At 38.8% G+C, this 16,704-nt stretch overlaps 1 protein-coding gene across 1 annotated transcript in view; it reads left to right on the top strand.

Moving 5' to 3' along the window:
* Positions 1-15,032, top strand: part of LOC116833005 (ras-related protein Rap-1A) — a 33,683-nt gene extending 18,651 nt beyond the window's left edge. The window contains 4 exon segments of the mRNA XM_075064826.1: positions 998-1,138; positions 8,106-8,163; positions 11,974-12,196; positions 14,308-15,032. Coding sequence (XP_074920927.1) covers positions 998-1,138; positions 8,106-8,163; positions 11,974-12,167 — 393 coding nt within the window. The 3' untranslated portion in view covers positions 12,168-12,196; positions 14,308-15,032.
* The last annotated feature ends 1,672 nt before the right edge of the window (positions 15,033-16,704 follow it).

Below are 16,704 nucleotides of genomic sequence, written 5' to 3'. Positions count from 1 at the left end.
TTGGGGGAAGCCCCTGTCATCCCCCTCGTTCTAGCATCTACTGTGAGGGGAGCTTCCTGAAAGCTCACCAAGCCCCTTTATCATCCTGTGGGAGAATGTCACTAAACGAACAAAAGAACAGGAGTACAGACTAACAAGGCTGCTATTCTGAAAAGCTAAACAAACAGGTTTTAATGGTTGAGAACACTATGGGAGGAGGGTCTGCTTCTTAAGAGTTTTAAAACACAATTGCTATTTGTTTTGGGAAGCACTTGGAGACCATGATGATGAAAGTAGCCCAGGTGGATAGAAATCAAAGTATGGTTAGAATTTCTAGTGAAGGTTCTTTCACTGACCTGTACAAAAGATAGCTCTTGGGTCTGACCCTGGATTTCCCAGGCCATTCTTGTATAGCCTTATGTTTTATCACATTGAGCTTTCAAGCCATTTACATACAGCAAATAACTGCTGTACAATTACATGTGCTTAGATGTGAGCTCACTCTTTCTTCTACCCATTGGTGTTCACAAAAAACCTAACAAGTGTGTGGCATCTAGGCGGTCTTTGCACAGTACTAGAGCAGGGACATATTTGCAGATTGTCACTTCCCTGGCAGCAAAATAATATTTGAAATACCACTGCAAATGTGTTAATATTTGGTTAACAGTATGCTTTAGATGTACGTTAGTCCATATTTATCACTACAAGATATTTATCAGATTTAATTCTATAGCATCCTCTGGCTTTTTTTCTTGCTATTTTTGTCTGTTCTTCTAACAGGTTTCTTCTTCTTCTTCTTCTTCTCCTGAGGGTGGGGCGTGGAAGAAGGGAAGGAATTGAGTCAATGTTTTTTATTAAATTCATATGCTTCATTGGATTTCTGTAAGGGGTAAAAATGTAAATGTAATGTTAGCTATTACATTCTTACCTCTATTGGAATAAAAGAATTCCTTTTGAACTGTTTGTTATATGTATTAAACAGCTAATTAATTACCTTTTTAAAAATATTTGATTACAGGAGCAATTTACAGCAATGAGGGATCTCTATATGAAGAACGGTCAAGGGTTTGCACTAGTATATTCTATTACAGCACAGTCCACGTTTAATGACTTACAGGACCTGAGGGAACAGATTTTACGGGTTAAGGACACTGAAGATGTAAGTAAAGGACTTTTTGCTTTGCGAGCCATTGAAATCCTTCCATAAGTAAACAAGCAGGTATTTGTTTTTTTGAGCAAGTTGATGGATGGCTGAAGACTGTTGCCTAGGAATGTTTTTTACTGTATAATAAGCTTGTGCTAGATGTTTTAGAAAAACTTTTCTTTGTTGCATTAACGTTATTGAGCAGATTTTTCAAGAGTTCAGCATCCAAAATTAGGGGTAGATTTTTTTTTTTCTTTCAAAAAAAGCTCTTCTCCCATTGGGAACACAAACAACTTGGCCAGATTTTCAGATGTGTTGAGAACATGTGGTCCTGGTGAGAACAATGGGAAATGCTGGTTATGCAACTTTTTTGGAAATCTGTCCTTAGTTGATTTTTAACTTTAATATTCTTTGCCAGTATAGGCATTTTCTTTTTTCTAGATGGGTTATATCAGAATACTGTTGTTTTAAAAAATTAAACAAATTTTACTGTACTTGAGTTTCTTTTCCTCTAACTTTCCAGCAGATCCTGAATGTGTTGTTCCTGGGCTATAAGTAAAAAAGGCGTGCTCAGCCTATTCACCAAAAAAATAAATCCAATTGTTGCATTGGGTCACAACCTTAGTAATGGATAAAATCTTTCTTTTAACTTTATGTACATTCTTGTATGTCCTAAAGATGAGGCAACCAAACTGAAATAAGAACTTGAGTATGTGGGAGGGAAGAAGTCATCTTGTTAGCCAAGCTTCTTACCTTTTTTCCAGCTGGATGAATAATAATGGCAGTTTTGAGCAGTCTGCTTAATTACATAGCCTTAGGTCGCATTGCATGAGGCAGAGATGTTTTGTATGACCTGTTACTCGAGTGAATACTGTTCTGTTTCCTCCCACTCCTCCTCTACCCCCCTCCCCATGAGTTTCTGTGAAACATGACCAAGATCAAGGTCTCGCTTATTTCAGTGTGTGTTGGATGTTTTTTGTTTAGCTATAACAGTATAGAATACAGATAAACAGCTTGTCCCAAAGAGTTTACAGTCATGTTTGGGCCAGTGACTAGTTTTTAAAAACCTCATTTTGAAAACATGTTCAATTTCCTGCCTTAATAAACTGGGTCAAAGTCAGTTTTCTTTCTACAAGATCATTCTCCAAGTCTTCACTGGAGATTGCAAATACTTATTTACTTTGCATTAGTATCAACTGAGTGATTTTAGGGTGATTTGAAGATTGTCATACTCCTATTATAACCTTCTAAGCGATAATGTTATGTAGTAGCTGCTCTGGGGAATAAAAATTCATTTTGCACTTGCTGATCAGGAAGTCTTGATTCTAGACTCTGAGTAGTAGCTTGGTTTCTGTTTACATAAGCAAACTGTATTGCAGAATTCAAATCCAAACGGTTAATATTTGTAAGTCTCTAACAAGCTGTCTGTACCAACCACATTTGTGCTTTCATTGTGATCTTTACCTTGTAGAAATGAATGTCCAAGGCATGTGATCTGCATGCATCGAGGATTGAGGAGGTAACTCAGTTTGCATGGCCTTTTGATCTGTGGTCTCTGCTGAGACTGTCAAGAAGGATTTCATCTGTGGTGGTGTTTCTGATATGTATATCTGCCCACCAATAATTCATTTTCATATTGGCCACCAAACAACTGGCAAATGGGTAACTACTTTAAATTACTACTGACCACTAGGTAAGCCAGAGTTTGAAAGGCTTTGCATCCCATTATCAGTTCTCTGGAGAATCCTATGTTTCTATCTACATTGTGAAGGAGAAGACTTTAGTCTTTGAGGTCCTTTGGGCAGCAACTTTCATAAATTCTTCTTAGGTCTAGGGGAGGTTGAGTTGCTTCTGTTCAGTTCCCATTACTACTTACTCTACAAAGAAAAAAAAATGCTGTATTTCAAAACCTGTCAATGTTGGTTTTGAGCATTAAGGCCACCAACTTGTGATTATTGTGGGAACAGCATATCATTTAAACTTGACTGGCAGTTTGTCAATAGCTACTTTTTCAATTATATATTTATCCTGCTGGCTCATCTTTAAAGCTTGTTGCTGAGATTCAATAGAGCAGGATGTCTTGGGCAGTTTCCTGAATGCAGTACTGGTTTTAGTTACAGTGGTTTTAGATAGCAAACTTGAAAATGTGTATGGTAGCCCTGGGAGGAGGGACTCAGGAGTAAAACTTTCATACTGGTCTAAGTCCATATTTAGGCACCTGCATATGTATGTGGCCTGACTTCAGAGAAGCTGAGAGCCTGCAGCTCCCATTGATTCCAGTGGGATACGTGGGTGCTCATCACTTATGAAAATCTGGCAATTTGTATTTAGATGGTTGGGTTTATGATCCTAACTTTAGACACCCAGATGTGGGAATTTTGGCCTCAGGGAGAGCATGCACATTCAGAGTCTGAATTACAAGTGTGTGTGTCAAAGGTCTACTTTATATATATATATATAATCTCTTAAAACTCCTGAGACTTGTAAGCTTAGGACAGTTCTCTTTGTCCCTCCCACTATTCTATTACAAAAATCTTATAGTCCCAAGAGGGTCTAACAGCTGTGGAATAAATAATTTTATTTTTAGTTTTTGAAAAATTCTCAGCTAATGATAGAAATTAATTATTGGTTGGTTAATTTTAGAACACTTAAAAAAAAAAAAAGTAAAGAATGATTTAAAGAAGAACATACCCTGAATCCTTTAGCTGGCAAAGCACTGATCAGCCTGTACATGGTTGGAGATTATATGCAATAATGCTATGCCTCTGAACCCTGTAGATGGAACTGTTCCTGTCATTGGAGGCTTTAGTTCTGTTACCTGGGGCTTTCTGTGTTTCATGATGGATTTTTTTTCATCTGAAGTCTATATTTCCAAAACTTCTGATGGACTTGAAGTTGCAGATGTTTTACAGGACAGTGTTGGGGTGAATGGTACAGTTTTATGACCATCATTTTATGTTTAGATGACGGGAAGCTGAAATTAAACTCTGACTAGTACAGTCATTAGTAATCTTTTTCAAGGATTTACCCTGAGGGGCGTGAAAAAGATTTTAATCACTGACAACAAAAGTAACTGCTTTTCTTTGAAGTTGGATTACTTCAGTCATTTATATGGTCCTTGTAGCTGAGCCGGGATGCTAGAGGTAGCTTCTCATTCACATATTGTTACTTTATCTCCTTACACTCATCCTGTTAAGAGTAGTGCTGAGGATCAGTAAACAGAGCTGGAGTTGTTGCACATATTTAGGCCAGATCATAAGTAAGCCATAGGCATTGTATTTAAATAGCCATTCATGAAAAAGCTGTTTGAACAATGCAGTAGGTTGTTCTGAAGGATGAATGGTATCGTGGAGCTAAATGTGTTTTGAAACTGAGGTAGTCTCTTAACTTTTGTGTTTACTTTTAAATCTTCATTGTTCCTTAACCTTGGCTACCTTGCTTTTTTAATTATTTTGATCCACTCTCTGGTTTAACTTGGTAAACTTTTTATTTAAGTAAAACTAATCTTCATTATGTGGGGATTATGCTTGCAAGTAGCATGATTCTTTTATTAGCATTTAGGTCAATGCACCGAGCTGTTCAACCAGCTACACTGCTTACAGTGGCATTTGTACCATATGTTGGTCAAATTAATCAAACAATGGACACTGTTACTTTAATTCTGCTTCATTATAATTAACGTATTTATTCATTTTTGTTAGTTGGATGTTAGTTCATGGATTCAAACATGTAACACGATTTTTTCCTCTTCAAGCCTTGTACTCATGAGAAAAAAAAGACAGATCACCCTGTGTTTAGTGCTAGCGGAACGAGTCTCTTAAAATTTCAGCATTTTAACTGTTCAATGTTTTATGTGCAAGAAAAATATAAATTGCTATTTTGTGTTTGAATTTCAAAATGATCAAAACGAAACTTGATCAAATTCAGTTTATTGCAATAAGTCTAGAAATCTCATTGGTAGGGAGCAGTTAGTTAACTCTTGCCATTTAAAATGACCACATGTCTTGTGTCTCCCCATATCTAGACAAATTTGTAGCTCATTTTTATGTGTTCCATTTTTTTTTTGCTGTACCGCTTTTTAACATTTAGTTAGTTTTGAATGTGTTCAGATATTCACATATGTACGTCAATATCCGCGTCTGGGAAAATGGATCACTTCTTTTGGTCTCATACAAAATGAAAGAGATTCTAATTAAGCATATGTAATTGTGAATATTTGTATTTGGTGTAGGGTAGAATGGTTTGATCTGAAATAGAGATTTTGTTTTGCCTGCAGTTTCTGTTTCATGACTTCAGGTTTTGCTATAGTAAGCAAAATGTAGTTGTCTGATTTGTTTTGACACCATCTTGTTTTGAGGTTTAAATGAGTCTTAAATGTAGTTGACTAAGACTCTGCTTAAGAACAATTCTGTGCAAAATTAAGTATAAAAAGTATTTGAAATTTTACAGTACTTATGTACATTATGGAAGGAAATGTATAACAATTTATTTTCCATCCGGAAAGTACAGGTTTTGGGCTCAGTTTTGTGTGCAGAAAGGGAATGGCATGCACACCCATTATCAGCAGTTCTGTAATTTTGTCTCTTACAGTGCTATGGGGAAACAGTGGTGTATGCATTGTCATGTAAATAAAATGCAGCAGTGGAATGGAATGCTTAAGGAACTGGAGATTTCTTACCTTAACTCTATTTCAGGACCTGGGATTTATATGAAATGCAGGATTTAATGAATGGTGTGCAGCCCAGGACTTTCTGTACTATATTGTAGTTGCTTAAAGAGTTCATTTACAGGAGATCTAAAACAGATTAGACCCTGTAGTGTTGTGAGAGCTCTTTTCTTTAACATTTTCCGCTTTAAATATGAAGTCCTACCAACTCCTTCTGGCTTTCCTCCCTGCCATTTTAAATGTATGCTTCCCTGATGATGTGCACGGATATTCATCCGTAGCCCACAAGGCTGAGGGGAAGCAGGAAAAGTCTTCTGAGGGCTTGGCTACATTAGAAATTTCAAAGCGCGCTGTGGTAGCGCTGCCGCGGCAGCGCTTTGAAGTGTGAGTGTAGTCAGAGCCGCAGCGCTAGGAGAGAGCTCTCCCAGCGCTGCTTGTAAACCACATCCCTTACGGGTGTAGAGTGCAGCGCTGGCAGCCGCGCTGCCGCCCTGATTACACTGACACTTTACAGCGCATGTTTTTTCACACCCCTGAGCGCGAAAGTTGCAGCGCTGTAAAGTGCCAATGTAGCCAAGCCCTGAGATTCACATGTTGATACTGCCTCAAAGGTGTCTTACTGCTAAAGCCTGCTGGAAAAAAGGTTCTCATTTTTTGACTGAACTAATTGAGTGCTTTTAAGGGTTATCAGATTGTCACATGGTATTGAATTGTATCATTTGATTGTTTGCCATAGAAGCTTCAGGGAGTATATTCTTAAAAGGGGAAATGTTTGATTTATTGAATGTTGACAACATGCTTGGCTCTGTACAGTATATGAGATAAATACAGTCCCTGCCCCGAAGAACTTACAGTAGAAAAGAATTTTACTGGCTCTCTCCCAATGTGCAAGAAATCCCTTCATTTCCATCCATCGTTTCCTTTCACGCTTGTTGAAAAACTGTCCCAGCTCTTTGAATGTGTGTAAAGACTGCTCCATTCTGTTCTGCCTAATGCAACTAAATCAGTAACAAGTGTTTGTTGTAGCCAAGGTCACTGTCCAAAGGCACCCCAGTTCCCATAACACTCCCCAGGAAATGTAGCAGGGACCATGGGCTCCCTTAGGCACTTCTTCCCTCCTGAGGGAATGGACAGGTGGCTCCTCAGAGAGCCAGCAGTTGGTAGCTCCTTCATCAGGCTGTTTAACAGATGATTTGCCATCGTTTTGTACCATTCATACAGCTGTTTCCACTCACTGAATCTCCTGAGCAGAGCTTAACGACAGTGGGCCTAGAATACAGTGGTGCAGGTTACTCATATGACTAACGCAGTAAGCAGTGTTTGATGTTAAAACAAAATTAGTGTAATTAACCAAAGAAATGGCATTTTATCCAGTCGTACTAATCAAGACTCTTACGAGTCTGTTACAAAACAATTAGTTGCAGTTTTTGCTTACGTGTGTGGTGGTAATATTTTAACACACGCACATCAGTTCTCGTCTCTCTTTCTGCTCTCGTGCACATCTCAATATATGAAACATGAAAGTAGATACCAGTGATATTTATTTACTATGGTGTCAGCGAGTCTTTCTCTTCCCATTATATAGGTGTGTGCACAGAACTGTTAATGCAGCATGGTCCTGCAATCCTGATGGGAAAAGACAGCACATGTGGAAGGCCATGGTGCATGCATCTTTCCTTTCGTTCCAGATCAAGGGGGAGTGCTTTACATAGGTGTGTCCCATTTATATTTCTGTGAAAGCTTGACTATACAGGACTGCCATGGTCAACACTAGGCTGAGCAACAACATTCACATGTATCTCAGGAAATAAGCTCTATATATACCTTGATTATGTCTAACATAAGTAAAGATGGCAATGCAGTCTAACCTCTTGCGCTGAAAGCGTCTTACATAAAATTTGTTTTTTGACTAGTGTATATAGTGGATTGATCTCAAAATAAACAGTGGTATAAATGGTAACCTCCTAAACAGCAGTATCTCCATTGATTTAGATGGCTATTGTAATTGATTTTGTTCAGAAACTTGGTCATGGTGCTAGCAAATGCCACAATTTTCTTCAGCTCCTTTGTCCAGCAGAGTACATGAAATGTGAAGTCTCACGAGCAGATATGAGTTACAGTGTACTCTCTAACTCTATAGGATTATGTACTCCATAAATATGCATTTTCTTATGCTTATAAAATGTAGCCCTGTCAAACAGAGACAATGCTCTCTTGAAGAAATAACCTTGTCACTGAGCTTTTCGGGCCAGTCAGCGGTATATATGCTCAGTGTGTGTTGTGTTCATATGCTTTTCATTGTGTCTCTCCACACAGGTTCCAATGATTCTGTCGTGTGGCATAAATCGTGACCTGGAAGATGAACGCGTAGTTTGTGATAAGAACAGGGTCAGAAGCTTACACTTTAGCATAGTACTCTCAAATTCGGGTGATAACTGTAGCTTTCTAGCAAATCATCTAAAGCATATGTAATGAGGTAACTACCAGCTGTTCCATTGCTATGGCAATAATGAATCCCTTTTTGTACTTTGTATTATTCTAACTTCACCCACCCATATAAATATCATCTAATGCCAGTGTGAGCCATTGTACACATCTTGATCGTTTAGGATGCTTCTGGAGTCTTGATCTTGTGGTACTATAGCTGTATTCCATTCACGGTAATGAAATACTCTTCAGTCTCTCCAAAGTCCAAAAGTGAAGATCTCGTCCCTCAGTTGTATAATGGTCTCGTCACGGCACTCCAGCCAGACAAGTAGAGAGGTATAAGATGGAGGGATTTCTTCCCAAAATGAGCTTTTAAGTGGAATGATATAACCTTCTTAAGAGGCCGTTCTCTTGAATGCTGGCGTTGCTATATTTCCCAGAATTTCGTACGTACGTGTGTCTGCTCCTGCGAAAATTAATGTGCTTCTAACCACATTTTTGATCAGCCATGTATTATAGTACCTTGGTGCCATACCTACCACAACAGAACCTTTCATCTTCTCTAATAAAGATGCACTCTCGAATGGTATTCACCCCTACGGAAATAACTCTGGAATGCCTAGCCAAAACCTCTGTTAGTCTAAAAGGTGCCACAGGATTCTCTGCTGCTTTTACAGATCCAGACTAACACAACTACCCCTCTGATTCTAAAAGGAAAAGTTCTTTGCCCTTCTATCTTAAGCCGCTATTTTACTGTGGCCAAGTCCCAGCACAAGAGTGTTGTCAGGGCAGCTTGTGACAGGTTTAACTGGAAAACACCTGTGCAAATAGGTGTGCTTTGAACTGCATTCTACAGTGGCAAGGCTCAGGCATTCAGGCCCACCTGCTCTCCAGCAGTACTGAGCTCTTTATCCTCTACTGGGCATATCCTGGCTGACAGAGCCCAGGTTTGCAGCCACGGAAGGTGAAATGCCCTTAAGGTGGGCCCATATTAGGGGTTACAGATAAGGATAAGTGGTAGAACCTGGGATTGGCAGCTCACATGACAAGTCAAAAGGAGACGGGCACTCTGTGCTGCATGAAGTAGCAGTTGGAGTCAGCCCCAGATGGAGGATACTGTTAATCTCGAGTGAAAATTAAAATTGTAGTAAAACGTGGACCCTAGTGCAGTGTAAATGATACCATGAACCCAGTGCATCAGTTGCAGGATACTTCACAGTGGGCTACACAGAATAGTCAGAAAAATCCTCATTTTCGAGGGGAAAATACATAAGATTTCCACACTCCACATAGTGGTGACTGAGGATTCTGTGGCCAGAGGCATCTTAACATACACCAGGGAACCGTGCAGGAGGGAGAGTGTTTCACTTGTACGCAGTGAATATGTTTAACTCATGAGTGACTGCATCAAACGCAGCCACAAGACAGTTGCATAAAATCATCCCCAATGAGTGAATCCAGATATTCCCATTTCCCTCCGTGTATTCTCTATGACATGCTAGTGGAGTGAAGATAATTACCATTGATATTAATCTCTGCATTGCACTCTGTTTAATGGGGCTTTATAGTTCTTTCAACAGATTTTGTAGGCTGAATCTTTTATATAGTCCAGGCAAATATCTGAACCACTAGTTACCCAAGATTGCTTCTTTACATGTGCATTTATACAGGGACCATTGCCTTGGGAGCTCAGATTTCTTTGACTCACAAGTGGCAGCTTAATCAGTTTTGTGACATTTGTCTTTGTACCAGATATTCCAGTTTCCAGGGCACCTATCCCCATAGTATTTGAGCCTGATGGGACACATTGCCACAAGACTCTCAGATTTTGTGAACTGGAGACAGTACCAAAAATATGTGTGTCATAATCTGGTTGTGACACACACACACAAGCTGGGGAGAGCAAAGGGAAGGAACACTCCATTTCTAAAGTGAACTATTATGCTACATGTTTGTTTAGTCTGGAGTTGTTGAATGGCAGAAGTGTTGCCCTTAATCTTGATTTTTTTTCTGGCTAATATTGGATTTGATGTTATTAAATGTTGTTAAAAGATGGATGCGAGGGGGATTAAATTCCTTTTGCCATGATCTGAAAATGGAATGTTAAACCTTTCACGTACACTGAAAACCTCTGAGCATTTTCTTTGAAAAGATGATGCTGAACATACTCAGCAACAGCTCTTCAAAGTTTACCTTTCTGGTGGCTTATATAACATTTACATTTAGCTGACTCTCTTTTTTGAGGGAATGTCCTTCCTGTACTGTGAACTTCTATGCAGACATTTAGCAATTATCTCTCACGACCACTAAAAACACCCTAACCATGTGAGCCTAGATGTTCCAGTGTGACTTGTGATTGTTGAGTACCTCCATTTTTTCCTACCTAGACTTATTAGGAGGCTTCTTTTTCAGAGTGGGGATACTCAGCACTTTCAGAAATTGAGGCTTTTTTAAGATGTTTCAATTGGGCACCAAAAATCTTTGCCCTGGCTTAGAAAGACTTTACTGGGAGCTACTTGTCACTAGCAGGGGAAAGGACGGTTAGTGAACTGTGTCTTTCCCTACAGAAACATTTTTCCTCATCTCTCTTTAACATCCAAAACATGTTTAGCTGTTAGGAACAGTCTGGTTTGACCTTAATGGAGTACGAGCTGCTGGTTTTGCCTGAAGCTGACAATATAAAACTGTGTAAGACTAAACCCAACGGAGAGGGAGTGTGAGAAACTTAAATACTGTTAACATATTTTAGTTTTAAAGCTTGACCATGATACTGACTTTATAGTTTAATTTAAAACCAGTTGACTATGTTTCAATGCTTTAAAGGAGATAATATCAGGAAAATATTACATCTCCTGCGGTTTTCCAGCTATTTTTTTCTTGTCTTTAAAGCTCCTTGGAATCAGCAGGCATTTGTCAGCCATCAGCCACATCGGAAAGGGAAAAAATAAACAACGAGTCGGGTGGGGGTTTCCGAGGGAATAAAGAATCCTCTTTGATACTGTGAGGTAGCGCCAAACATCCCTGCAAAGCTAGTTTTGCCATGAATAAGCTGCCAAGTATCATTGTAGGCAGAGCAAACCATAGCAAAGGAGTTCACAGGAAATGCATTTATGCAGCAGTAAGGAGACCCTGACACTGGTGCCTTATGGATAAGTTTCAGTGCAGGGCAGCTATCTGTTGCTCTTTCGTGCTAATTTTATTAGCCAGGTCTGAGGTTCCCCATGATTTTGGGAAAGAGAAGAGGGATGAGGTAAGTCACCAGATAACCTCAACATGTACTCCAAAAGCAGAACTTGAAAAATGCAGCTCTCTCACAGAGCAGATGGAAGGAAGGTTTTAAGAGACGAGCCAGGAACTTGAGGGCCAGGTGCTCCAATATGGTGAAGCTACTTTATGCTGTGGCATTGGTGTAATGTTGCCCTGAAGCCATATTAATCAGCCCACGGAGGGTAGCTCCTATCTAAAGATGATCCCCAATGTTGTTGGGTCTCTTTCCACTTCCCGCTCAGCTTCCAAGAGGGTTCAAGAAATGGCACTATAGTCAGGATACCCCTGCCCTAAATTCATCTAAATTACTGCAGCCTGGTGCTGCTCTGACATGGAGCAAGGAGACTTGCCTACACCAGGCGCAGAGGAGGCAAAGGTGAGCTTTACGTCACCTTTGCACCTCCCATGCTCACCCAAGTTGACACAGAACGTACTGCTCCTTAACATTTTTCATGAAACAAAAGCTTTAATCTGTAACTTGAATTTGCAGCCACCAAGGAAAAGTACCAACTTGCCAAACAGTCTAGTTAGCCTCTCGTGTAGTTCAAATGTTACATTTGTGACTCATGGTTTGCTAAACGCACCTTTCTCTTTCAGATCTTTTATGACCTGGTCAGACAAATAAACAGAAAAACACCAGTGGAAAAGAAGAAGCCTAAAAAGAAGTCATGTCTGCTGCTTTAGACCCACAGCACGCAGCAGCTCTGAGCCAGGTAAGAATGCAAGGAAGTAACTGCCTAAGACACAGAGTTCTCTATTTGCTTATTATCCCCTGCTGAAATCTAGTGGCCTTTCTGTGACTTCTGGTATTGTTGCAGCTGTTGCGCAGCCTTAGGTGATATAAGGACAATCACAAATTGAAACTCTGTCCTGCCTCTCCCATCTCAATGGCAAAGAAATGAAAAGTTGCCTACCAAAAAAATACTAAGGTTGGACATGTGCTATAAATAATCTTCCCGTGTATCTCGGCAAGATGCTTCCAAAAATGACTTCATTAGGCAGGGGAGAGATCTTCAGAAAACAAGAAAATCTTACATTGTTGTTGATGCAATGCAGACCGCCCGGTGTCTCAGGACCGCAGAAAGGCAGATGCTATTGTGTACCATGTGAGCTATGGTAGCCCAGCCCGACTAGAGTAAAAGAGTTAGAGACAGCATTAATTTGACATAGTCAGCTGCTGCTCTGGACTTTCAGTTCCTTAAAGTTGTCTTAAACTTTACTGACAACGTATCTTGCTTTTTTCCCCTAATCTATCAATAGATGCATGTTTTGCAACTCTGCCAATGTTATACAGGTAGAGTTTATCTGGAGAAGCAGTATATTGGTTGGTCCTGCAGCAGCCATGTATTTTTGGGGAGAAACTAACTCCCGAAAGATTTCTAAGATGACTTGTTTAATTTCTGAAGATTTCATGAATCAGTGATCCTCTGCCCAGCCGTTGTGTCCTGGGTCTCTGTACTCTCTATAACTATCATGTACTTAGTTCATGAAATGTAAACATGTCTCCTTTAGATAGCTTTCAGATTGTCAGGGTTAGAGCAGTCACCTGACTACCTTGCTGGTTGCTAATGGTTTGGGGCTTTATGCAGTTTACCTTTATCTTTTCCTAGTGATTTTCAGGCTAGACCCTAATGCTTTACAAGTAAACAGGGGAAAGAAATATGGTTTACAAAAATCAATAGCATGCTTCAAATAGTACCAGACACCTCTCCCATTTCTTGCCACCTCAGACAATGGATTTGAATTTAGCCAGTGTATCATCAGCCAAGCAGACTCCATTCTTAACACGTGACATTTAGAAGAGGTGCCATCTGCTGGTCTGTCAGTACTACACATCATTTGCTGCTGGTCCTTTACTGCAACAGCTTTGCAGCTAGTATCATTTTCATTGGAACAAATGGAATGCTGTGATAGGTTACATAGCATAGCAAGTGTGTTTCACCTGCAGTTTTAGGAGCAAAGTGAGTATACACACAGACTACATGCTGCTGATGCTGTAAATTACTGGTAAAAATGTGGATATGCAGTTTTGTTGATGAATCACTAGTAGTTTTATGTTAATAGAAATGTCTGAGTCTGAGACAGATATTCAAAATATGAGATTCTCCACTGGGCTTGCCATTGTTTGTGAGCCTCATCTTAATTAAATCAATTTGTTACAACCCAAGCTAACTCATTATCCCTTTAAAGAAAATCCTAAGGGATATATCTAGTCAGATAGTTACTTTGTTAATATAACACCATAGCAACTCAATTTTTTGCATTCCTGATTTCCAGCATTAGTGAATGAATACAAACCAGGCATGCATCCGACGAAGTGGGTATTCACCCACGAAAGCTCATGCTCCAAAACATCTGTTAGTCTATAAAATGCCACAGGACTCTCTTCTGCTTTTACAAACCAGATGAATTGGTATACTGTAGCCTCAGTTGAAATGCAGACCACGTTGCTATGAAAATAGTACCCAGGTGTTCCAGTCAGAAGAGGGGCTTCATGGCATTGCACTGTGGACACATACAAAATAAAAATCTTGGTCCCAAAGAGTTTATAAACGATCTCCAAAGAATCCAAAGAAGAATTTTCTCTTCCTCTAGTTCTAAATACATATGGAGATGTTACAGTGGAAACAAATCACAATGCTGAAGTGAAATAATCCCCTTTTGTCAGAATGCTATCCATTGTGGTATACTTTTGTTCTCAGCTTTTCCTTCTATGGCCAATTTTTAGCAATGATCTTTTGGCCTTTATTTAAGATCTTTCCTCTCTATGATGATTTAAGAAAGACCCTAACTTTTTTTTTTTTTTTCCTGTTACGTATCCTAGATTGCAGGAATGAAGAACTGTTGCCCAATTGGAAAGTGCCAGCATTCCAGATGTCAAAAAATGACAAAGTAACAACATATCTGAAGATGCTTCTCCTGTTTTTATATATTATGTGAAGAATTTAGATCTTATAATGGTTTGCACAAGATCCCTGGAAAAAGAAATTGCTCTGTGTATATCTCTTGGAAATTAAGACCATAGTATTTCTCCTTTGCAATAGCGGTTAACAGATGTGAAAATAAATATAATTGACTCTAGTGTATAATTATACAAAAGAGCATGGATGCATTTCAAATGTTAGATATTGCTACTATAATTAAAATAATTTCATATTGACCTTTTTATCATCATTCTTCCCCATCAAGCACTAAAAATGTTCAACCATTATACTTTTATATCTATAATTATATAGATATATACTATATGAATTTTCCCTTTGAACTCACTGCAGCACGTAACTTTTTGAGTCATTGACTTCATTTTATATTTAAAAGTTATGGAATATCATTATTTTCATTCTACCATTATATTCTAATTAAAAATGTTTGTGCATAATGCTTTGGAAAAATGGGTCTTTTATAGGAAAAAACTGGGATAACTGATTTCTATGGCTTTCAAAGCAAAAATATATAATATACTAAACCAACTCTAATATTGCTTTTGTGTTTTACTGTCACAGATTAAATTACAGCTTTTATGAATGATTAAATTTTAGTACATTTTAATTTTGTTTGTGTGGTTTTGTTAGTTTTCAGGTTTTGGTTTTCAGAACGAAATGTTTTGTGAATTCCTTCCTGCTACTGCAGTAGTTAGTCTTCTGTCATAATAAACCTCAAGCACAAAGTGGTTATGCCAACAACTTGTCTCCATCCACACTGGCCCCTGTTGATGTATTAAATCAGATTACACAGTAAAGACCATCAGGCTGCTTTTAAATACTTTGTATATTCGTTTGGATATTTAAGTATTGTATTCTGCTGAAAATATCCCTCTGTATAATTATTTTTGTATGTAAAAAATTAGTTTAATACTGTTATCAAGGTCTATGATCTTTCAGTCTGACATGATCGTGTATTTCACTGAGGGAATCTTTGTTTTAATATTGTTAATCTGCAGGGCAAGAGCCCAAGAATGAAGTTTTATATGCAGCGTCTCAAGTGAATCTGTGGACTGGAGAATTGATTTTGAGTAAATATAATTGCACAGAAGCTACCACCAACTATTACTTTTTTAGGCAAAACTCAGTGAATATTAGTTTTGAAGAGATTGGTGAACTTGGCCTGATGAGTACAGCGAGCTGAATGTATTTTACTTAAAACCTCCCAGTTTCACAAAATTCAGGATATTGGGAGTGGAGAGACCTATATGTGTTTGCCAAACTCAGTCTTGTTTGTGTACAAGCAAAAAATGACAGCCTTCTGTTTTTGATATTGGGCATGATTTCCCCACTTCAGATCTACACTGCTGAAATTCCATGGACCTTGGTGACTTACTCCTGCTTTACCCAGGAGTAGGTCAGAAGAGAATATGGTCTGTATCTCCGCTGTTGTGACCGGGGAGTAAATTCAAGCAATACTGTAGCCCTTTTTGTCCAAAAGAACACAATAGGAAATCCAAAACTGTATTGTAGCTAAAAGATTCTCCAGGGATCGATATGCAATTTTACAGGAACTTCCTTAAACATTTTTTCAAATGTGTGGTGTTGGTGCAGCTGCTGAATTTATGCAGAGATCCTAGTTCTAAATGCAGCTCTGAGAAGACTGAATGAAAGAATTTGGATGAGAATGATATGGCAAATGTCTCCACTCATCAGTTACTAGGAAAACATTTAGTTGCTTAGCTACATCACTTCACTGACTTGAATATGCACTTCTGTCTTTAGAAGGACCAGAAACGTGGTCCCTGGAGGTTAGTCAATATCTTTACTAAATGTAAGATTATTTTTAATAATGATTTTAGTAATAAAGTAACTGCTGATGATGGTTACAGATGTCTGTTGTATAAAAATAGAAATCTAATCGGAATTGTCTAATCAACTGAGCCACTAGGTGGTGCTGTAGCAATACAGCTATCATGGTCCTGAACATTTCATTAAAAAGGGAAATATCTTTTTTTCCTAAATAAACTAGTGCACTCTGTACAGCAACCTAGCCAAAGCACTCTGCTCCGTGTGAAACGGTCGGGTGTGGTCAGCATGAGAATGGGAGCCTGCCAAGACAAATCCAAGCACTGCAGGAAGTGGTGTTATGAACTTGATGGTGCTTTTCCCTCTCACTTAGTAAACTTGGAACATCTTTTAGTCCACAGTTTCAAAATATTAACTAATTGGCTGAGCAAGGCCAAGTGTAACACCATGCGATGGCATTCTGTCATATGACATGTGGAACATCCCATCCA

The sequence above is a fragment of the Chelonoidis abingdonii genome, chromosome 4 (genome assembly GCF_003597395.2).
Source record: "Chelonoidis abingdonii isolate Lonesome George chromosome 4, CheloAbing_2.0, whole genome shotgun sequence".
In the NCBI taxonomy this organism is placed as follows: Eukaryota; Metazoa; Chordata; order Testudines; family Testudinidae; genus Chelonoidis; species Chelonoidis abingdonii.
The sequence above is the reverse complement of the archived record's forward strand: the minus strand, read 5'-3'. Positions and strand labels throughout refer to the sequence as shown.